Source organism: Cyprinodon tularosa, unplaced genomic scaffold, assembly GCF_016077235.1.
Source record: "Cyprinodon tularosa strain WSP-4 unplaced genomic scaffold, ASM1607723v1 ctg226, whole genome shotgun sequence".
NCBI classification, from domain to species: domain Eukaryota; kingdom Metazoa; phylum Chordata; class Actinopteri; order Cyprinodontiformes; family Cyprinodontidae; genus Cyprinodon; species Cyprinodon tularosa.
In genome coordinates this window covers 457374-483000 of record NW_024038844.1, presented here as the reverse complement: position 1 = coordinate 483000, position 25627 = coordinate 457374, and the positions used below count along the sequence as shown (strand labels likewise).

At 36.4% G+C, this 25627-nt stretch overlaps 1 protein-coding gene across 1 annotated transcript in view; it reads right to left on the bottom strand.

The window, feature by feature from the left end:
* Positions 1–25627, bottom strand: part of prkcaa (protein kinase C, alpha, a) — a 189167-nt gene that overhangs the window by 47100 nt on the left and 116440 nt on the right. The window contains exons 6-8 of the mRNA XM_038286484.1: positions 9698–9854; positions 9366–9500; positions 8015–8108 (exon numbers count right to left, since the gene is read on the bottom strand). Coding sequence (XP_038142412.1) covers positions 8015–8108; positions 9366–9500; positions 9698–9854 — 386 coding nt within the window. The remainder of the gene's footprint in view (positions 1–8014; positions 8109–9365; positions 9501–9697; positions 9855–25627) is intronic.

The window sequence follows — 25627 nt, the reverse complement described above, 5'->3', positions numbered from 1 at the left end:
AAGCAAGAGAGATAACCGCACCCTGGAGAGGATTGTGAAACAAAACCCATTCAAAAATGTGGGGGAGATTCACAAAGAGTGGACTGCAGCTGGAGTGAGTGCTTCAAGAACCACCACACACAGACGTATGAAAGACATGGGTTTCTGCTGTCGCATTCCTTGTGTCAAGCCACTCTTGAACCACAGACAGCGTCAGAAGCGTCTTGCCTGGGCTAAAGAGAAACAGGACTGGACTGCTGGTGAGTGGTCCAAAGTCATGTTCTCTGATGAAAGTAAATTTTGCATTTCCTTTGGAAATCAAGGTCCCAGAGTCTGGAGGAAAAGAAGAGAGGCACTTCATCCACGTTGCTTGAAGTCCAGTGTAAAGTTTCCACAGTCAGTGATGGTTTGGGGTGCCATGTCATCTGCTGGTGTTGGTCCATTGTGTTTTCTGAGGTCCAGGGTCAACGCAGCCACATACCAGGAAGTTTTAGAGCACTTCATGCTTCCTGCAGCTGACCAACTTTTTGGAGATGCAGATTTCATTTTCCAACAGGACTTGGCACCTGCACACAGTGCCAAAGCTACCAGTACCTGGTTGAAGGACCATGGTATCCCTGTTCTTAATTGGCCAGCAAACTCTCCTGACCTTAACCCCATAGAAAATCTATGGGGTATTGTGAAGAAGAAGATGCAATACACCAGACCCAACAATTCAGAAGAGCTAAAAGCCACTATTAGAGCAACCTGGGCTATCATAACACCTGAGCAGTGCCACAGACTGATCGACTCCATGCCACGCCGCATTGCTGCAGTAATACAGGCCAAAGGAGGCCCAACTAAATACTGAGTGCTGTACATGCTCATACTTTTCATGCACATACTTTTCAGTTGGCCAACATTTCTATAAATCCTTTGTTTTTATTGGTCTTCAGTAATATTCTAATTTTCTGATATGATGAATTTGAGATTTTCATTTGTTGTCATTTGTAATCATCAAAATTAAACAAAATAAACATCTGAAATATATGAGTTTGTATGTAATGTATGAATATAATATACAAGTTTCACTTTTTAAATGGAATTACTGAAATCAATCTACTTTTTCATGATATTCTAATTTTATGACCAGCACCTGTATATACAAAATCGAGTGGAGCTGTTACAAAATTTTTACTTTCTTTTTTTCCAAAATACTATTTGAATTACGAATTTCAAACACTATAAAAAGATTTGGTCGGTATTAAACCTAAACCTCGCTAAAAAGTATAATACTTCTTGACTCAATTACAATAAAAGGATTTGGAAGCTGTCATTTAAAATCCTTCTCCTATTTAATGACTATAAGCCTTATTATGGACCAAAGCTAAGCCATCAAGGAAAAATAATACTTTCTATAGAAAAACGTTATTTAGTCAGTCTTTAGGCCACAATAACCAAATGGAACATTTTAGTGGCAATAGTTCATGTAATCAACCCAGACTAGACTATGCTAGCTAGTAGTCATGATAAACAGAGCGTGATCTTTTTGGATGGTAGATGGAACATAGGCTAGGTTCTAAAACAGATGAAGCACTGTCTCTGAATTTTTCATCAAAGCCTACAGTACAACATCTATTCAACTGAATGTTAGACAAACTACAGGATGAATCTAAACCTTTTGATGTAGAACTTCAAAAGTGCCTAATAAATTAAATAAATTGAACTGGATGAAAAAGTGCAAAGAGATGAAGACATATCAAACATCTGACACGGAAATAACAGTGAATGTTTGTCACCACAATAAGAGAGAAGACGTTTGCCAGGTTTTAATATGAATGAAAGGATGCCACTCTCTGGTGTCCTCACCAAAATGCAGGCCTAGTGCATCTTTAACACCAACATGTAAAACACATAATCTGTTTGTTTCTTACATGCTGTTTCATGCTCAGGTGCCCAGCAGAGGGAAAAATGCTCAATGAAGCTCTGCATAAAGCTACAGTGCACTGCTACTAAAATTAAGTCATTTGGCAATCTTATTGGACAAAGACATTATGCTCATGTTGGCTCTCATGACAAAAGCATCACTTAGCATAACCATGTACAGGTTACAGTCTCAGCCAATCAGTGCACAGAAAAGTCATGCGATAGCCTATGACATAATACCACAAACTTATGATACATTAACTATCAGAACTTCCCCTCAATATTTAAATATTTCTTAGAAGTTAGACAGGCACCAATCTATGTTACCAATCCTTTAAGTAAAATCCACCTGTTTCGAAATAAATATATGCTACTAAAGTAGACCATCTTTACATTTCTATTCTTAGAAAGAGAAAATTTAATTTGAAAAGAGGCAAAAAAACAGACATCCAACAGTGCAAGAAAACATTTAAACTTTTTTTTTAGCTTCCAACATTTAGCTTTGTAAAAAAGTTTTAGTTTTGTTAATAGCGACCACAACAGTCTGCCTAAAGCAGCAGGAAAGCACAAAGCCGAGCCATTGCACTTTATCACAGCACACCTGTGAGCTTTGGGTCAAAGAACAAAAGCCTTGCTAGGGCAAGTGCTCATCTGCCTTACTGTCCTCCAGTCAGACGCACCTGATCAAAGTCTTCCCCAACCGCTAGGTCCTGCAACCACAGGGAGAAGGGAGCCAAGGGACTGACTCACATTGTACACTAGTGAGCAAAGGCAAGCCAAATTATAAAGCAGATGATTAAGGGGCAAGAGCAGTGTATCCTTTAAATAAAAGCACAAAGCTTATCAATCAGCCTGATCCCTCCAAGAACCAAATTGGGCTTGTTATGTGGTGAGTGATTGTCTTAATCATCTGAGGGTATGTTATTTGCCTGATACTCTGTTCCACTGTAGTGCTGGATGTCTCAGTTTTAAAAAGATTGCTTTTATAATTTGCACAAAAAAGGAGAATCAGAAGAAAAATCTTAAAACACATTATAGACGTGCTGAAATATAAAAAATATCTTATTAAAGATGATGCTCATGATATGTAGCATCATATTTCAAAATGTTGTCTGGTAAATTGTGTGTATTTCTTACTTTTGCGATACTTTGTTGTATATATACACTAAATCACTGTGAAGCCAAAAAAAACTTCAGAATGAGTGTCTGTTAATTTCACAACACAGACAACAACAGTAGCTTTATCTTTGTTGTGTTTTGTTTCTGTCTTTCTGGTTATTTACAAGAGTAATTAAATTAAAAAAAGGTACATTTTACAAAATATTTAATTGTTTTTATATATATTATTTATATTATTTTGTGAAGATGCTGCCTTATTTCTACCGACATGATCTCCAGTTATTTTTACAGACTCTTGATCCTTTTTATAAACAATTAAAGACACTGATTACTTTCCTCTTGTGAAACGTAGCATTTGTTGGTGTCTAACAACCTATTTCCTTACATCAAACTATGACAAGATGGAAATGACTTGGCAAATGGTTGGAAATGGCCAACACCTACATAAATGTGTCCTAAATAAAGGCCAATAATGAATGAAGTACTAATACAAACAGGCAAAGTAAATTGAAAACGTTACCATATTTAAAGCCGGAAAAAGGATTGCTTTAAAAACAACATTTTAAGTAAGGAATAACAAACCCATACACACAAACAAACACACACAGAGTCACTTATTATGCTTTAAAACATTCAGTGCACTGATGCCATCTTGTGATCACAAGTGGTATTTCTCTCTATTCCTTTATTCTTTTATACTCTGCTACTGGGGTGAGGTAGAGTAGACTGTGGTGTGGTCATGTTTAAGTAACAGATGAAAATGATTTATATCTTAAATGTAAAATGTTTACATATTTTCTTTATAATGTTAATGTAATTACTGCTATAACTGGGTCTCTCTTACAGCTAAAGGCATGTTTTAGAGTCTCTATACTCAGTTAACGATTAATAGATTTTTAAATCAGTTAACGATTATAATCGATTAATCATGATTAATCCAAACAATTATTTCAGCCCTACACTTCATCATACATAACTTATGGACTAGTTTGATTTGATCCCTGTGTATATGTAATTTCTCAGTTTGCAACAAGATCTGGTGTGAATTTAATGTCAAGATGAAAATTAGAAATATTATTCATTATATGAGTTGAGAAACATGTTAAAATGTTCTATACTATTTTTAAGCCCTGTGCAGGACTTGCGTAAAGCAACAAGAAAGTGATATAAACAGTCAAATACATTGATACAAGACAAGATGTAGGCAGGAGGACATGAAGTAAACAACATAGAGAAAACATGCATAACCATAAGTTGTAAAATTAGAAAAAATCAGGACTTACAGGCAATCATTTCACCAACGACACAAAAATTCAACAGCAAAAGAAAAATACCAACAGTGACTGCATACTCAGTTAGGTATTCAATCATTTATTGTTTACTTAAAAAATGTCCAAACTTTGCATGTAAGAAAGATATTTGTGGAAAATTGGATCAATTCCCAGTAGCATGAAGCCACAGACAAATAACAATGTGGGGAAGGATGAAGCAACACGTCATCACAACAAGATGAGACAAAGAAAGAAAGGAGAGGAGATGTGAGCAGATAAAGGGGGCAGGAAGGAGAGGGGAGAGGGCTACCTTCAGATTACAGTTATTTTGGCAGTCCTGAGAGGAGGGCAAGACGTGAAGAAAGGAAGAGAGAAACTCTTGCATTAAATATGAACATGTGACACAGGATGTACAGCATTCTGTAGGTCTCACCGTGGACACAGGGGAGCAGGAAGCTAAGAGGGGGAAAAAACGGAGAAACCACAGAGGGATTCATGAGGAGGAAAGAGAGGCAAGAGGACAGAGACAATCCCCACGACAAGAAGAGCTCAAGAAACCAACCATCAACTGGGTTCTATGTTGCCTTGCAAAAGTAATCATACCTCTTAACCTTTTGTTCCCTAAAAATGCATACTGAAATTTAATTTACAGGGATTTCATGCTATAGATGGACACAAAGTATATTGAAAGGGTAAGCATACATGCTTTCCTTAACTTAAAAGTGCAGCATGGATATGTGGAAGAAGGTGCTTAGGTCAGATTAATCTAAAAATACTAAAAGTGTTTACCGGCATGAAAAATACTCTGTGGTAGAAAAAAGACAACCCACCACTCCTTCTGTGAAACATGGTGGCAGCAGTATCATGCTGTGGGATTGCCTCATCTTCAGCACGAAAAGAAACTTGGTAGAGCTACTATGGAATTGTTTAAATAAAAAAGGTCTAATTGAAGTTCTGACCAAAATCCACATAAGATTTGTTGTAAAACTTGAAAACTGATTTTTACTAATTTAAGCTGAGCAATAAAATGTATTAAAGAATTCTATAAAAAAAAATGTATGAGAGAAAGTGGAGGAGAGTATCCAGTCTATACAGACAAAATATTTTATACAAAAGGTTTTTACTACAGTGAATGTTGATTGAGGGGCTGGTGTTAAATACATTTCTTAAAAAGTGTAAAATATTCTATTTATTATCGCAATTTCAGGTCGATTTAAAGGTAAGTGTAGCGATGATGTCACAAATACTTTGGCAAGGCATGTGCATACATTTATCCATCCTTAACAGAGCGTGACGGCTTACAACGTGGATTTCATTACATTTGAGGAAACTAAATGGATAATCTACCAATCAAAGGGGCAACTCAGCAGTTAAACTTTAACAACTTTAAACTGAACATACAATGTTGTTTTTGTTGTTTTTCAACAAATATTTAATGAAAAGATTAATTTCTTTACAATTAGCGACAATGAAAATTTCTTGTCATTGTATTTTAAATGAAAAAGCTAACCTGCTGCAAAACTTAATAAATATCCTTTTAGGTAAACATATTTTTCTGAAAATGTATCTTTCCAAGCAGAGTCCGAATCTGCTTTGGAAACTGCAGTCGTAAAAAAAGCAGTTTAAATGTGTACCTGTAGAAAAGATTTACCAACTCTTTTCTTTTTGACGACATTCACAGACCAATTAAATCAGAGTGAACCTTTTATGGAGAATGATGTTAGAAGGAAAATTGAAATAAAGCAACACAAATAAACCCATCAAAACAGCTTATAATGTGTTACTCCACTCTATGATTGCATTCCCCAAAGTTAAATTGTAAAACTGCAAATAATGTTTTTTTTTAAAAAGCTAATGGAAAATCTAGAGAAGATTAGAGTGGAAACGTTTAAGATGATATGTTCAGAAAATACCAGCAATAATAGGAACTGCCTCAGTCAGTGGTACTTCAATGTGCCAGGCAGAAACACTACAAACAATGAACATTGATTAACCAGGGTTATTAATTATACTGTATAAAAGAATAGCAGTCTGACACATTTTTTTGTAATTAGTGCATAGTCTTTATAAAATATTTTGCATTCACCGTCTATGAAACCAGGGTTTGTGTGCAGAGGAGACAATAAGCTGCATGTGAACAGCCAAAGCTGCAGCTGTCCCATAGCGATTAAGTTAACAGCTGTGGTGCTCGGGAGCATTGTGACAATCTGATAACTGTGGTGGAAATGCTTTGGAGCTCAGGGAAGATGGATTAACCAAGAGGGAGCTCGAGAACTGAGTCTAATGTAAAAGAGGAATAGGTTTCATTTATTTGGATGAAGAGAATATTTTTCATAAACCTTATAAATAATTCACAATTAACATAAAAAATAAAACATGGCAAATATAATATAAAGTTAATATGTTTTTTAGGTTTCAAATTGTTAAATCTGTTTTTGCTTTTGTTTAATAAGGCTAATTGGCAGCAGATTTTGCAGCCTTGCAAAATTGTTAATTCTCCTCAACTTGTTAATTCTCTGCTGCTCAACTATTTATGTTGAGCAGCAGAGTTGAATATGTGGGCATGAAAATGCTTAAATTCCTCTCTGCTGATGTCACACAGCTTTTAGTGGTTTGACAGTTTGAGGGAGTGGGTGAGAAATGAAGAACACGAGTTGTCCTCACTGAAGGCCATCTCAATGCAGAGATGACAAAACGAGATTCAACCAGCTGCTATTCCCTTTCTCCATCGACTGGAACTGAACTCTACCCTGAGATACGCGGGGCGTTCAATAAGTAATGCCCCTGGCCCACTTCCAGATGTTTCATCAAGCTGAAATTTTGCATGTGAAGTATTTTAAATATCTATAGATTAAATAGAAAATTACAGCTCCGAACTATTTGTGGTTTCTGATTTACTGATGTTAAAACTGAGTCAAGTCTGAGTTTTTGAATGTGAAAGGACGCACACAATTGATCAAATAACAGTAACTTATAGTGATAATGTCCCATATTATAACCTTGTAAAACATTTTGCAAGGTCATATAACGGGCATCATCACCATAAGTTACTTTAATTTCATCAAAAGTCTCCCATGGTGTGAGTCCTTTCCAATAGAAAAACCAGATCACTGCTCGACACTCAACAGGCTCCATTTCAGACTTGACTCAGTTGAGACACTTGTAAGTCAGAAACCACAAATAGTTCAGAGCTGTAATTTGCTACTTAATCTATAGAGATTTAAATAAATTCACATGCACAATTTCAGCTTGATCAAACATCTGTAAGTGGGTCAAGGGCATTACTTATTGAACGCCCCTCGTATGTCAATGACTGCCACTATACGGTGGGTTTAAAAGAAGACCAGCTTCAAAATTTCAGAGTGCAGAGAATGAAATGGCCTGCTTATAGTCATCAAATATTTGGGATAGGTTAGGCTGTCCTGTTAGTGCCACTGAGCAACATCTTCATATTCATCTTTTTCCTTTTACTGATTCCATTATTTCCTTTCGGTTATATCAATACATATTAAAATTGTCTGGAATTGGTTGCTCAACCAACATTTTTTTTTTCCTTACAAATAATCAAACAGACTCTAAGTTCCCTACTTTCTGTGTTAACTGCATATAATTCATGAGCCCTATAAAACAAAAACATTTACAGCAGAAAATACAAAGAAATTAGCTTGAAAACTATAAATACACAATACAATATGGATAACAAGAAAGAAAGGAAGTCTTTAAGTTAGTGCAGGTCTCACCTCAAATTTCTGCCTCAGTTCTTCATTGCCATCATCCTCCACTGAGATGGGAACGTTGTAGTACTCCCCCTCCTCCTGACACAATAACTTGAACCTAAAAAACATAAAAAATAAAATAAAAAACAACACAAAACATGTAAAGGAAAATGGCTGCAATCGTAGAAAATAGCAGTAAAGTGCAAACTTGCTACAAATACAGAAACGCTGCTACTGTAACACACAAAACGTGCAAAAGTGAAATGATTCTTAAAGCTAATCTTAACCGCAGACAGTGCAGCAAGGTTCCTTGCAGAAATGCAAGAGATCACTTAGATGCTTTTAAAACTAATTTGAAGTTTCTAATTGGTGGAAACATGATACAATAGTTTTATTCTTTGCTTTTCCCTCAGTTCAAATGTGTTAACGATATAAAATGGTTATTTGAAAAAGAAAAAAGGAATATTGGACAGTCTGCTGTTTGCTTGTGTTGGAAGGACCTGTGACAGAAAATATATGTGTTGAGCAAATATAGCCGGATGTTCAGTTAGAGGAGCATAGAGGAAGCTGCTGCAAAGTGCATGTGTTTAGATTACAGAGGTGATCCAAAGGTTTAGAAGAGCAGCATGGGGTGCACAAAGATGCAATTTCAATGGGCAACTTTTGAAAGTCTAACATTTCACAGAAGGAACCAATATTCCTGAAGCGTCGGCTCACGATACATCCAATTACTCAACTGCTAAATCTAAATAAATCACTGAATCAGCCCCAGAAATTTACAAAACAATGACATTATCAACCTGGCTTCTCCAATTTATTTAGAAGAACTTAAATCTAATGGTGTATCTAAACATCTGAATTAAAAGAAAGTAGTCTGGCATTTTGAAAACATAAATAACTTTGATCGTCCTTACTGGCTTAAAATAGGACATTTTTAGACCAGGTGAATTCATCATAAGCTACTATTCTGCAACTTGTCAAAGTATCCCAGATCCAGCGCATCTGAATCAAATGTCTGAAATCCTTCATCAGGATATCAGTCAGCTCTACAGAGGCCTGGTTACTTCTCCAACATACAGACAGGTTGGAAAATGGATTCATATAAATACTGATGGTCACTCTGAAGGACCAACATTGGGGAAACCTAGTTTATACTAGTTCTACTACCAGAGGAAGATTAAAGGTTTTATATATATGTATATATAAATATCTGGTCTGATATTACTTTAAAAAAATAGGTTAAAACTATAAAAATGGAAGGTCTATGTAGTAGTACAAATCAGGGAGTATTTGGTGTGAGGATCTAAACTCAGTTTAGGTTTTAAAATCAGACTCCACAATTTAAATAAGGGATAATAAGGAAAGTCAATATTACCAGCCACAGGCGGGAGACTTCATGAGCTCCGAAACGCCAAAGGAGAGCGCTCCCATGAAGTCATTCCTGGTGGTCCGATCCCAGTCCCACACTTCCACAGACAGCCTGCGATCTTTATCTGAAGGCTTCAGCTTGCTGAGCAGCACATTACAATCATCAAAGAGAAAAACATGGACACAGTATGAAACAGTGCACTTTAAAACAAGTTTAGAACATCTGAAAATCAATTCATGTTTAAATCCTGGAATGCTTTAAGTAAAGACAAACTAAGCATAATAAATTGCAATGTAGCCTGAGGAAGAACATGATGAATAGAAGATGGTGGTACTCACAAAGAAAAGGTCTCATTCCATTTGGGGTTGAGGTTGGAGCGGATGGTTTTGGTCTTCTGCTTGGTCTCGTTTTTAGGATCTGGGATGAGCTTGAGTTTGACGTATGGATCCGAGAGGCCATTGGGGTCCATGGGTATGAGGTTTTTACCTTCACCCACTGAAAGAGATTAAAAATTTGGATGCTAAGATACTGTGCTTCTCAAATATAGGGTTTGAATGCCTCACCTAAACCCATGGAAAAACATTTCTATCTCCATATGATATTAGTTGTGTTTATGGTTGTTGCTGTAAATTTTATTTTATTTTATTTTATTTGGAAATTGTTTTTTCTTTTTTTTTTAAATAGGGGAGGATTCTTTCTTTTCTGACGGCATTTCTGTCCATAACCAATAAAAAAAAAAAAAGGGCCTTATTTCAGATGCTGACGATGGTTTCTGAGTTTCCGTCATCATTTAATTTCATCTCTGGGGTAAGATGAAGTAATGTGGTTAAACCCTGAAAACAGCTGAGTGCTCTAAGAGGACAATGATCCCAAAGAAACGTCTAGACTGCTGTTAGAAGAGAAAGAGGAAAGGAACATCTAAATCTCTGATAGCATAAACCCAGTTTAAGCCAGAAAAAAATAGTAGTTGAAAAGAACTTTTCTAGTTCTGCCAATAAGAGAATTAAAAGGCTATGACCTTAATGCGTTAATTTCAATAAAGTAGATATATTAATTTTAACGGCTTAAAAAATTAACACAATTAATTGCTTTTTTTTTTATACATACAAAAGACCCGAGTGCGAAGATGGGCCGCGAACCAATGGGCAGAAGTTTACCCTCAAAGACACACCCCATCCTCATTTACATAATGAGGCAGAAATGCATACAGAAATGTTAAAACCACAGGCAGAAATAAATAGCGTTGAAGAAATAATTAGGGTAAAAAAATACAGAGGAAGAATAAAAAAGACAAAAATATTATCACATGCACATAAATAAATGCTTAAAAAATAAGTTATAAATAAAGTTGAAGATTATAACAATCAATCAATAAATAAGTTAATTATTACAAAGGCAAATAAATAAAGAAGCTAATTAAAAGAGATATATCCATTTATGTTTCACTGTATAATTTAATTTCTACCTACATTTATTTGTTGATTGTACTTTTTGGGGCGATTAATTGTATGCTTATTTATTTATTGAGCATTTATTTATTTAGTTCTGTATTTATTTTTAAATATTGCAGAGTTGTTCCTCCATATTCAGCAGGTGACAAAAAACAACAAACACAACAATTATTTGTTGCATTTTAAATATCTCAGAAGATGTATGCTTCTCCACAAACATAATAAATCTCTACAAATGTTCATAGTTATTACGTTTGGGGTAAACTACATGTTACGTTTGTAGTTTATTACATATGCATGCGTTACAGGCCCAAAATAAGAATAACATTCATAACAAGTGTATATAAATTCTAACCAGGAGATGGGAATCTAAGATTTTATCATTAGTAAGCATATGCACTCATTCCTCCTTTTTTATCCACAGGGACATCCTGCTAAATGTTTTGCTTTGGTAATGTAAGGGGGGGAAAAAAGAACAATTTTAATCAACAGGTGAACATCTGGCTAAGATTTCCTAAGATCCAGGATTAAAAGACAAGCTGCAGCATATAAGGATTATTTCTGCTTCTGAGACGTAAATGGACAGAATGCAGGAGGTATTATGAGAACGGTGAGTCAGACCTACAGGCTGCGTCACGCCTAAGTAGGCGAAAGCTCTCGTCTTGTCCTCCCATATGTAGTTATTAGGTAAACATGGGTACACCAGGGACATTAGCGCTCCATTAGCGCTGAGATCTGGAGAAATGCCAGACATATACTACACTGCAGCACACACAGATATCTGCATAAAGTCAGGTAAATGCACACACACACATGCTATGTTTATCGGCACACTGCACTGAAGTTCCCCGCAGAGACAACATGAATGCTGTTTAGCTGAACCACGAGCCCTGTGAGACTCCGGGAAGATCTCTGTGAAGTCCTGTTGCTCTTATTACACTGGAGGCCTAAACAATGATAACTGTAAAGCAAGGGCCAATGGTTGGAAATGCAAGGAAGCTCTAAGAGCTTTAATCTATTGTTGGAATTGGGACAGACAAAAAGGAATATCGGTGCTGAGTCAGTGTCATTAAGAAATGCAACTACTGTAGAGACAGATTAAATTAATAATTAATCATGTACAACATTATAAAACTGTTTTATTCTTTGCTTTACTCTCAGTTTAGTTGTGTTAATAGAATAAAATGGATCTTTGAAAAATAAACACAACCAAACCCTGAGTGTGGTGCCTTCTGCTATTTGCTTTTTCGCTTATAAACCTATGATGGAGAATATGTGTGTTGAACTAATATTGCACGACTGGAAGTTAGAGGAAACCACTGCAGAGTGCACAAGTGCGTTTGAGTGATACAGGTTATGCAAGAGGTGTAGAAGGCTTGAGGTGTAGGAGGATATTGAGCGATTCTAAACTGGCAAACCTCTGATATCTGAGAAGTTTTACAGAAAGCTGTTGAGCGGATTGTTCAGTTCTAACAGATTCTAGCATAAAGACAAATGTTAGACTGCAGAACTCTGCATTTTATTCTATATAAGTCAAGTCAAAATATGATAACATATTAAAGCAAATAAAATGTAAAAACGCCTGAAACACTCAGCTTACTGTTTCAAAATAATTATTTCATATTGATAATGACAACAATTATAACAATGGAAAAAATAAACTGTTTTATTTCTTTAAAAAAAAAATGTGTTTGATAGTAATATATTGGTCTTGAGTAAATTTATATGGAGAGATTTTCTGAATAGGAAATATGCATTGAATTTTAGAACAGTCGGGTGAGGAAGGCTGATTTTTCCTCACCCAAGACGAAACTCTAAACAAATTGTTATTTTTGTCTAAAGAGGAAGAAACAACCTCAGGCTGAACAACAGGTGCTCTATACAGCTTAGTTTGTGCTTCAGGACACAAAGTTTGTGCAGCTGAAGAAGATGGCCCTCATTGGTAAAGCAATGAGATCAAAAATATTAGTACAAATTCTTAGGAACAAACTATTTTAAAAACACATACAAGACTGTTAAATTCATTAAATCACACACATAGCACAAAAAACCCAAATAAGCAGCACAATTAATCTAAGACTACATTGTAATAAAAGCCAAAGGATAAAATCATGTTTTTAAGAGATATTTAGAATGGGGTGGAATTCTGTTCTTAAAAACATAAAATGAAAGAGCTCTTCTTCTGTCCAAAGGAAGCTCATTCTAGAGCTATCGGGCCACAATGGCAAACATTTGATCAGCTATAGGTTTTGTTTTGTTTTTTTAAGAAAACATCACCTGTTAATGAGAAATATCTGCTGAGATAAACAGATCATTTTATAAGGTTTGATCAAAATCGAACTCTCCAAATTTTCCTGCTAAATTTTAATCTTTAATACTTAAAGAGAATATAAAACTATCTCTTTTTTTTCCTGAGTGTCAGAGCTAAATGAATGACAGATTATTTCTTAATATTTTGGCTTCACTTTTTAAAAGCATCCTGGTAAAAATACTTTTTGGACCTAAACTAAAAGTCAAAAGGTTTAGAGTTTAAGCAGTGGGACAGCGTCCTCAGAAAACATTTATGACAGCTACATTACTGTATTCTACTAAAATACTTAGGAGGATACTGTAAGTATATGCCATGCTTTTTTAAGATCATCTCTCAACTTTAAAGATGTATACGAATAAAGCAACAGCTTAAAAGGAAACATTGCAAAAAAATTCAGATTCCAACATGTATGCAAAAAGCCCAGATCCCGTGTGACATTTAGAGAGGAAATGGAAATTGTTCGGTTGGCTGTTCTGGGGAACCGAGACAAACAAACTTTGTTGACATTTCTCTAAAATTAACAAAATATTTTGGGTTATTTAAACAGATAAGCCTATGGGGAAAAAGCTTGTCTACATGACATTAAAAAAAACAACAACAACAATAAATTCACAAGAGAAACTGTGTTATGATTACCTTAGTTGTGTGATAATAAAACTAAATAATGTGAACAAAAATCAGTAACTTTAAAGCCTGAGTGAATGAATAAGATTTAAATGTCTTGCTATCAGAATATTTGGGGTGGTTTACTCTAGTCTGGGGATTTTATGGTTATTGTGTTTCCAGTTATCACCAGTAGGGGGTACTGTAGACTACATGATTCACTACACATGACACTGAGCATTGACCATGTGGGATAAATCAAACAAAGTGGTTTTTGGTGTGAGCATGTAAGAAGTACTTGCCTCAATCTGTTGTGTTTTATAAAGAAAACGGATTGTTTGTGCCGTTTTACAGCCTGGAAATCCACTTCCCCACCATTTCGCCTGCTTTTTAACTACTTACTCCACAGACTAAAAAGCTTTTATAACTGCTTAGTCTGCATAGGAAATCCAATCTGCTCTTAGTGGGATCTATACCTCACCTTGTGCATTTCAGTATTTACTGTAAGCCAAATTCATTTGCTTCCCTTTGTGAAAGAAAGATCTCTGCATTCCCATAAAAAACAAAAAAAACAATGTATAGTTCCATATCCAGAAAAGTGCCTAAAAATAAAGAGGCATATAAACTGCTGTACTTTGAAATAAAGCACAATAAAGACCAGAAGAAAGATAGGCAGATAATGGGAATACACTGAAGAGAAGAAAGGTGGGGGCGTATGTTAAAAGTATGTAAAGGCAGAATGCACAAGCTGAGGAGAGGGAGCAGAGGTAGGAAAACACAGAGGGAATACCAACGGCATGACTTCTGGGAGTCTGGCAGCACAAGTCCCACAGCAACATAGTTCAGCTGTTCCCCTGGAGACGCTGTGAAAAGGGAGGTCGCCTATGTGTGTTTTTATCTCTTCGCATGAAAGAACAAGGATGAAACATCTGCCATATGTCCCATTGTGTCCCCCTGCAATATACCTGAAATCTTTCACCACATCTTACAGTTAGACATGTGAAAATTAGTCTCTTAAGCTTTAATGAAGGTTGAGATCAACAAGTTGAAGATGATTCTAGAAAGGAAATTGTCCCTGAGGACAAATTCTTTAAAGGCTGTGTTTACTCTGTGGAAATGTTTATGAAGAGACAAAATATCTTGTTTTCAGACAAAACTGCCTCATAAATGTCAGCTTGAGTGGATATTAAAAAAACGGAGGACGCAGTAATTGAAAAACACCAGCTTTTCTTTATGGGATTTGACATTATGTTGTTAAAGTTAAAAGCTTCTCTTCTCCACAACCCTCCTAAAGCAACCATAAAGATTTTCTATAGTTTACGATTTGAATTAGAACTGTTCACATCTTCTTTCAACTCAAAACCTAATTTATTTTGGAACAGATTTAGCCCCCGTCATGATGCTGCCACCTCCATGTTTCGCTGTGAGATCACATTATTTAGCTGATCAATGTTTTGGTTTTTTGTTTAAAAAAAAACAAAAAAAAAACGTTAAACTGTGGTTAATGTTCAACCTTAAATTTGTCTGATCCTATAACTTTCTGCAACAAGGTTTTGTTAGATTAAAGCCAAATATAAACATTTCAGTTTGGGTAATTCGCTGCTGTTTGATACTCTTACTTTTATATAAGACATATGAATAAGAAAGGCGAGTTTTGTCACATGTAGAAAACAACATTTTTAAATGCATGTCTTGTGAAAGCTTTTAAAAAGAATTCAGTATCTCCTAATCAATATACAAGATGAGCAGAAAGAGATAAAAAGCCTAAAGTACATAAAACACAGGCTAATTTTACCAGTGTTTGTCTGCTGCTAAAATATCTTCTCAGCAATGCATTACCAAACACTAAGACCATCCAATTATACAGCCAAAGTGCTAACTGCAGAACATAAAGATTCTGGCTCTGGTTTCATCTCAAGTGCCATCAGCTGCGTCATTGTAACTCTGACTCATTGGTGAAAAATCTAATAAGTGAATTTTTTAAGTGAATTTTTCCTCATAGCAGGAGGCTGTTGGATTCCGTGCAAATTCGATTAGACACTACAAAGAAGTGGAAATTACTGCAAAGACAGGCTGGCAAGTTAATAGAGGCATCTCTCACGTTCTGGATAGGGATCACCACTGGGGAACGGAACAGACTGCATCCACACAGCAGGACTGATGGAATTACAACTCATATCTGGACTCGTACTGTAACTCTAGACCTAAATTGTACTATTTATTTAATTAGGATTACGTTTTTATAGCCGATTTACTAATTTGATTTTTAGGACCTACGTATAGTAGATCTTGCTTGTCTGTGATCTTAAAGGGAACTATTTTGGTGACAAATGTAAAAAGCTGTAAGTTATATAAAAAGTATTTTATTTTTCTTTTGTATAAATGAAAATATTTTGGCTTGCAACCTGCAATGTTCAGCTGAATATATAAAGCCTGCAAACCAAGAAAACAATCTTCTCTTTTTGATAAATACAATTAGATGAAGCACAAAAACTGTAACAAGTTCTAAAAGGGAAAATGCATTTTTTTTTTTTACAAAGCAGGTGGGCTGCCACAGCCAAGAGTGAGACATCAACAGAAAGCGCTAGGCTGACAATATATACAGCAAAAGTGTCTCTGCAGCTCTGTAAGGTTCTGCTATAAAATCAAGTCTTCTTTTTACAAGCTAAAATGAGTAGTTAATTTGTGAAATATAACAGGGCCTGTAAAACATTTTATCCATTTAATCCTGCAAAGCTGGGTGAGTCAATATGGGAGCAAAATGAAAAAGTAATTATTACCAGTGTCTATCCCAAAAACCCCCAAAGGAGAGTCCAGCTCCCAGGAGTTTATGTGCATGTCCTCAAATATTCACCCAGTGTGAGGATTAATCAGACACTAAGGGGGGAAAAAAACAGTCTCCTCCAAGTGAATGTCCCACCCTGGGATGCAGGCTGTGAATAAATGAACAATAGTCCTGCTTTAACAAATAGGAGGTTGACGTTCTCAGCACCAATAGACAAAGGAGAAATCTGGGCAGGAGCACAACAGGAAACAGGCTTGATGTTGTCTATCCTCACCCTAGAAAGAAAACTTATGTTTCTGGATGCTAAGCACAAATCTCGTGCTGTTTTCTGGTTGACTCATAATTTCATTCAGCTATTTGAGCGTCTGCTGCCAAAAAGGTCTGATTGTCTGTGTCTGCTGTTTGGGGTTTAAGGAGCAGCTGCTTCCACTGGCATCCAAGTCACTTCCGACTAGACATGTTGGCTCGGACCAGCTGATGACTTGGAGATTGTCTTCTCTTGTCACTGAGTGTGTGGCCACTAAGGGCTTGCTGTGTATTTTATGAAGGTTTTTCTTTTCATCCTTACTAGTTAAATACGGCCTTCTGTTTACCAAGTAGCTTTGTGTAAAAAAAAAAAACACAATCTGTCATCAAGTTAAGAAAATATTTATACAAACTACTAATTCAGAGGAACTGCAAACAAAATAAAGCTAATTAAACAAGAAGGGATATTTACTCATACCTCTGTCCAAATGTGCTTAGCTAAAGCTAATTTCATAAAAAAACAAATTGATCAGTGTGTGTACATAAGAGAACAGGAGCAAAAAGGAACTATACAGGAATTACTAAACAGGGAAGATAAGTTTTTCCTTTGAAGCTAAATTAAATTACCATTGGTATTTCCAGGAGCTTTTAACTAGGCTCATTTATTATTCTTTCAAATAAATAAGGGAATTAGTTGAAATGCTTCACCTATTTGCTCCAAATATCTATTAAAATTCAAGTTGGGTTATTTTAATATCTGCATTTGATCTTAACGGTTCCGTGCAGCTCTATTTGGATGGTTATTGGTGTTCACTCGCTGAAACATAAACCTGGCCTGTCTCAAAACAGCCTCTAGAGGCTTTTTGTTTGTTTGTCTTTACGGCACTAGTGACTTTTTTTTGGACAATAAGCCGACCTTAAAGGGGGTATGAGAGAGGAGGAGAGACATGCGGAAAAGGACCACAGGTCAGATTCGAACCCGTGTCAGCAGTGTCAAGGACTAAGTCCTCCATACATGGAGTGTGTCCACTAACCACTGCAACACCAAAGCACGCCTAGAGGCCTTTTTTGGTGATGTAAATACCTTTATTGTCACACAATGCGCAGATTCACTCTCTGCATTTAACCAATCCCCTTGGGGAGCAGTGGGCTGCCATTGTGCAGTGCACGGGGAGAAGTGTGGGGTTAAGGGTCTTGCTCAGGAACCCAGGGTTGTGGGGGGTCAAACCAGGTACTTGCAACCTTCTCAGAGCACAAGCGCACAGCTCTAACCACTAGGCCAACACTCCTAGAGGCTTTTTTTATATTTATGGATTTATTTTAGTGATTTGCTGATTAATTCCATCCGATCATCTCTGACTGGTTAGGCTTTCCCACAGTAAAAAATCATCCCCACAGCATGATGCCTCAAATGCTACAGTGTGTTTCAGGGTTAGAACGATGTACTGTGTATTAAATCTTCTTCCCAGCAGAACATTTTAAGTATAAAAATAAATACATGTCGATCTCATATCACCAGAACACCTTATTCCATTCCTTTGTGTGTAGACTGCATGACTTGTGGAAAACTACAAAAATGACTCACTTTCAACAACAGCTTTGTTCTTGTCACTCTTACATAAAGCCCAGATGTGTGGATTGCATCACGAAAAGCTGTTCCACGACCAGATGTTCCCACATGATTGGATCTCTGCTACTCTCCAAAGGTAACCATAAAGCAATATTTAATCTTGTCCTCTCTGGTAGGTTTCTTTACTCTCACAAGAAATTGCAGGAGGTACTTCTTAGGGAACCTGTGCGGCATTGAATTGGGGTTCAATGCAAATCCATAGCACACTTTTTAGATCTTTATTTATTTAAAAATTCATCCCTTCCACTACATCTGTCAATTACTCTTTAATTTGTCTTGGTTTAATATGTGAGCTTTGAATGAGTAACAATAAGGTTTGTGGATCCAATTATGGCAAAAGGTTGTCACTGTACAACAACTTTTACAACAAACCACATCTGTTTCATGTAGAAAAATGTATTTATTAAATATTTAATCTGTTTTGTTACTTAATGTCTGCTCTAATTGATTCTAACCTCATCATCAGCATGAACTTGGCCAGATACAAACAGACAAAGAAAGAGGCTGCAGGCACATCCTAATAAATGGTTTACAGTTGTGCCGTAATAATGGTACACAAAGTAATGTTTCCTCTCTCCCTGTCATCCACTAGACTTTCTTGCCACTCTGCATCTCCATGTAACACAATTCTCTTGGCAGGCCTGTCTGCAAGACATCCACAGCAGCTAATGAAATCTGAAATGCAATGTGGCCTGAGTGGGCCGCAGGCTGGTACAGCAGTTCTACACACAAACACCTACACACAGACATAGGACAGAAAACGCACAAACAGGACAGCGTGTATGAGTTCACGTCAGGAATACGACTTGACGCAGATCCTCAATGATCAGTTGGTTTTAGCACAAAGCAAACAGGAGGTGGGTGATGATAGTGGTTTCCTCCTAACCAATGTACACAAGCAAGACCCCGTGTAACTTCACACCTCTATGTATGACAATCACGTATGTGTGAAATAAACATGGGTCTTTGGGAATCCTGCACACACACACTGGACTATGCTTGAAAATATATTTACCTTTAACATAATAATTTCATCAGGAAAGGTAGGTCTTAAATTAGATATTTATGAATATGATAAAAAACATTTGACATTCATTGTATGAGCGCATCATATGTGTTTCGCCAAAATTCGATATAGTTACATATTACCAATAAACAATCTTGATCCAGTGTTCAGACGAACATTTATTAGTTTAAACAATTATAAAGTCCAGCTACTGTCAGTTCAGAAGGGTTTAGGTTCTGTGTACTTTAATTGAGCAGGTTTTCTTTTTTATAAAATGTGCCTCAGAAAACAAGAACACACAAAATACCATGTAAAGGGTATGGTGACACCTGTAAAAAGCTTTCTTCATCAACAGATCAAGTCTGCAATATGGATAAAAACTACCACCCATTGAGAAATAGCCTATTATTCCGAAGCAAAATAGAAAACCAAGATTGGAGTTTTTTAATAAACTCAATAAGAAAGCCTTATTTTCAAGTTAGAATCTTAAACTGGAGCTTCTGTTCACCACAAACAATTTAAAGTAAAAGTGGGTTAGCCTGAAAGCCTGATAACACCATCCCTACTGTAAATACCAAAACAGCAACACTAATTATGCTATGTTGGGGTTTTGCTGCGTGAGGAGCTGGTGAACTTAATAAAATATCACAAATGAATTACATTGCATGAAAATACTCAAGCAACCTCTTAAAAGCCACCAATATAAAATATATTTAAATTTTCATTTGGCACACATGGGTCTTCCAAATAAATTACCCTGACCATATGTTCAAAGTGACTACCGAACAGCTAAGAACATCAAACATCAATCAGTCAATGTTGTGACTTTGCTAAAGCAAAATCCTGAAGAGAATTTGAGGACTGAGCAGCAGTAGTTTATATATATATATATACAGATATAAATTTTAATATTACTATTATGGCCAGTTACCAATATTATTTTCAATTCTAAATAGTTGCCAATGCTTTAAAACCATAAAGAGACCTGCAGCTGACAATGCTTCTCTGTTCTCAGTTTAAAGAGACATTATGTACGTTTTTAATGAAAAAAATCTTTAAAATAGCTGTTTTATTTGACTCTTTACGACTAAAACATCGTCTGATGATCAGACTGACATCTTGATAGTTCAGCGCCGATGCATCTATAAGCCTGAAGCCTATTTTGCTGCATTTACTTTGGGTCTGAAGTTCCAGCGATGTTTCTGCTGATGTGATGTTAAATTGGTCTGATCTGGCAAACCATTAAAGTATTCTATTCAAGATGGATTTTGTGAATACTCGGAAGTGACTGGCATCCAATTCAATTCAGACACCAATGGCAACTGTAGGCAAGGTGAAAGCTGTAAAAATAAATAAATAAATAAATAAATAAATAAATGAATAAAACTTGTCAAGTAAGAGTGCGAGCAACGAGAATGAGCAGAAAAGTGCTGCAGTTCTGCGTTCTGGCCACAGGTGGCAGTATCATAAAAAAAACTCCACATTGCCTCTTTACAACCCAGTCTCATGGGAAAATGTACCTCGACTACGTTGGTCCACACTGCAAAACGTAGTGGAGGTACATTCTTCCAAATAACATTGACTAATGTTATCAAAAAATAAATAAATATTTGTTGTCAATGGCCTAGTTTTACTTATTGGGCCAATACTGGTAGAATTAGCCAATATTACAACAAACTTTGAAACACTTATGGGAGGAAACCAACATTTCCTACCAAATCATACATTTTGAAAACCACTTCTACCCATTCCAAATTCCTAAAGATGCATGTTGCTCATTATGCTGTCATTTAGCAGATAGTAATAATTGTGGTTCTCCTAACTGACCTAAAACTTTTTAACCAGTCAATATCAGTCAGTGTAAAAAATGTTTTTGTTATTATTTTTACTCATTATGTGTAAAAACAGTAGTTATGCAGATTGCAGTCTAGGAATATTTAAGAATGTTATTGACAAAAATTATCCAGAAAACCCAGAAGGATCATATTAGCGACTCAATCTGAGCCAAATGACTGTTTAAAGGAGGGGAGAGGAATTTGACAACAAATCCACTTTTTGCTGACATCAGTGCAAGCAGAGCTTTATTTTTCAAATATTCCAACCATGTTTATACACCTACTTATATTGTTTAACTACTACTACGTCTAAAACCAAGTTGGCTGTATTAGCATGCTAATGTTTTAGAGCAGCTCTGATGATTCAGGGCATGTTACACCCACAATAAAGAGTCATGTGGTTTCTGTAAAGGTTTGTCGGGGTCCTGTGGATGTGTGAGCAAAATGGATAATGATCTGGAAATAAGGTAATCTATGCATTCTTCATGTCTAAATAGTTTCAGGCCACCTTTACAGAAGGCATCAACACATTATCTGGCTTTGGAAGGCAAATATGTGACCAGGAAAAGGTAACACGACAGGTTTTGCTTGATCTGAGGCAGGATTTGCATGTTTGATGTAAAATGGAAAGTCTACAAAGCTTTATAGGGGTCATAGAATGATTCTATAGGGTATTTGGTGCTGGTCCTTAAGGTCTCTGAATAGGGTGTGTAACATTGGTTGGGCTGAAAATGGCATATTTGCTGTTCTATGAGCCCTAATGCAAGCCTGGTTAAAAGCCCTGGAATGAAACAACAGGTTTTCTTCCTTTTATGGTATAATCATGAATATTTAGATGAGCTGTGCGCTGATTGGTTGGTTTATAACGAGCAAAGCATCATAGCAACAAGCACTCACTGACTGAAAACTCAAATTGTTGATATTTTTTACCGGAAATGTCCTAATTTTTATACCTGAAAAAAATGTCCGGGGGGAATTTCAATATCGTCCAGGATTTTGGTCGACTACAGTGCAGCATATAGTCGAAACAGGGAGCCAGCGGGGGCCGGAGCGACCGAACCTAACCCGCTGACGGTAGCCTGGACAACGGCGGCCCTGAAGCATACCGTCACCGGGTCGGGTTCATTTGCTCTGTCCTGTGCTGGGGCCCGGTCCGGTCCAGTCAGCGCCATAGATATGCTAGCATTGCTATCAACAGCTTAGTGACAGAATCAAACTTCCAGCTTGCAGTTGTGATGGCCTTACGGTCGGAACAGCCCCTCGTTTCAGTAAAAGAAGTTTAGCAAATCCTGCTTTGAACTGTCCAAAATGTAAAAGCTGTCTTCGGTAAAATGCTTAGAGCAAATGAACAGCTGAGCATCAAACTTTCCAGAGATCTTCTGATAGACAAAAATAATCCATGCCTGTCGAGATCCTTGGGAAGACTGTGAAAAATGTTCCCCTTTCTCCGTGCAACCTGGAACACTGCATTCGCCCGTAGTTCTGGCTCATTTTCAATAGAGAAACTGCCTGCTTTGTAATTCTTGTAGAAGTAAACCCAACTGTAGGCTAAACAGATAAACTAATAGTCTTACATCTACCTCTATTCATGTTGGGCCAGTGAACCAGTGGGCTAGTTTGTATGTAAATTTTGGGGTGGGACAAAAGTACAGGCCAGAACCAAATAAGGCAACATCCCCGAATTCATGTCAACTTGGGGCTTCGTTTGGATTAGCCTGTTTTATGGTGAAAGCTTAGAATAGTGAGATATGCAGAGAAAAGAGGTGTTGATGGGGTTTGAACTTCTCTGTACGTCCATTATACCCACTGAACTATTGTTATTCATCTATGACAATGGAAACTCGGTTTTGCATTCTATGACCCCTTTGAACGATATTTTTCAGCATAATAATACCATGTGAAAAAACTGTTCATTCTATACTATTAAATACACTGTTATCTGCCTGTAATTTAAAATAAGATAAAAAAAAAATACTAATTCTAACACCAGAGGGCTAGGTCTCTATGATACTCTAATTTAGGACATGCATGTGAGTTTTTAAAGTTGTGCCTCAAAACTAGAGATGCAAATTATAAAAACTCAAGTCTAGGTGATAAAGATGAGCAAAGATTTACTGTAAAATGTAAGCATTCATAAAATTAGTATAAAGCGAGACTATTTTTGGGCCCTCGGCATTAAAACTAATATTAGCATAACAGATACTGTATATCTTGTCATGTTTAGCTCAACTCCATATAACCTGGGTTTGAATGGTCTAATTTACTAAGGAGGTATCAAATTAACATATAAAACCTCCATGTTTAATCAATAAATTAGTTTTTTTATATGTGCCAGATCTATAAAATGTAAAATACTCCAATATTTGGTTGTTGCTCAAAATGAGGTTCTAGGAAATCTGCTTTTAGCATCCTGGTACTGAAGGTAGCCTTCAATGATTACCTGACAGTGTCTGGTATTTAAAATCAAGATCTCACAGTGTGACAGCTGCTACAGCCTACATCTACTGATTAACCATCAGGAATGCAGCTGCTGCTGGAGATGTGCCACATAAAGATCCATTAAGGAAGATGAATGCCAGGGGATATATTTCCAGAATTATGTATGATCCATGGGAGAGAGGAATGTGACAAAAACGTGTATGTCACATATCATTTGATAAATAATAGCATTAACCACAAAACTCCTAATAAATGAGAAGCCTGATAAATGTCAAGTTGTCACATTAGCTGTCTTGAAGTCTTTCTATTCATTATTTCATCTCTGTCCTGCAGTCTATGGGTGAAACGTTAGTATACTCTGGACAGTTCCCCATTAAATTGCAGGGCAAGACAGATACACACAACCAGGCAAACACGCTTACATTGAAACATAAGGACAATTTAGAGTAACCAACAAGAAAAAGCCAGATTACCTGGAAATAAAATGCAAATTCTGAGCAGAAAGAGGAATTAAACCCCAGACCTAATTGTTGCCAAGATATAGTGCTACCAACTGTCCCTCCTTACAGCCCTCTGTACTATTAGTATTATTTAGTCTAATGTAAATACAGGGACAGGGGAGCAGAGGGGAACAAAACACCTCACCTGTTTAGCCAGGCCAACAATTCCCTCTAATCCCCCCCCCCCCTTTAGAGACATAGACAGGTATTGGGCATTGCAGGCTAATAAAATAATCCAAACGACCCCATTCCTAAGGGGCACACGCGTTCGTCTGGTTCAATTTGCATGTTTTCCAAACCAAAACAAGGCTTTGTTTTTGGTCCATTCTATAAAGCCGCAAACTCAACGCTATTTCTGACATTTTGAATTGAAAAAGCTTCCTGGATAGGAAGCGAAACGTCTTCAAAATTGTTTTTTAACTTTTTTGGAGTAAATACAAGGACGTATAAGATGACTTATATATTCAGCCACTGAATAAGGGACAGAATTTTGGCTGAAGGGGATCTCCACGGGATCTGAACGGTGCTGAACACACAAAAAATTTAATCGGTTTTGGATCCTGACAGAGATAACCTGCCCTGTCTGCACCAAAAAAGTTGCCAGATCAGCACTAAGGGGCATCAGCAAGCCCTTAGAACAGGTACATTCTCATTATCAGCAGTGTTCATTTAGAAATGCACACCAGGCAAACCAGTGATAATTATTATTAATGTCCTCTTACTATAACCTTTACCAAGATAGCAAGACCGATTAATAATTTGGGCCTCAACATATATTTCTTCCTGTTAGATTATTATTATTTTTTTATGTGGCAGTTGGACTTTGGTTCATATGGACATTTAGCAAATCTTTTTTTTGTGAAAAGACATTGAACAATTGAAGTTATTCATCCAAATACAACTCCTTGATTTAATTGTAACTATTTGTTATCAAACTGAGTAAATTTTTAGTTTGCTTTGTCAGGATTTTGGACTAAAATAGTTGATTTAACAGCCCATTTTGCATGTTTATGTTAAAACAGCCAACTTGAGCTCATGATCCAGTATGCTGATGTATTTGTAATATTGCTTAAAAAGGTAAATTGTTGCAAAATACCTTTACTTTAATTCTCCCAAGTTGGTCGCCTAATTTTCAGTATCTTTTAAGCTAAAGATCAATGGGATAAGTGATGAAATTGTTTATTGTCGTACGTCCTGTGCAGCGGTGATCATGCACAAATCAAACCTTATGTCAACTTTGCATCGCATAGTGTGTCATGTCATCAAGATTGCAAATATCAAAGTGTATAGGAAAGGGTATAAAATTATATAAGATCGGCATTAAAAAAAAAGCACATAAGACAATTTAATCAGCAGGGCTGTGAGACTGAATGCTTACATACATTGGTTCATTAGAATTACAAAATTACAATTTTGAAAATAACCAAAACTAGCCTTGTCCCATTTTCCAGACTGACACATT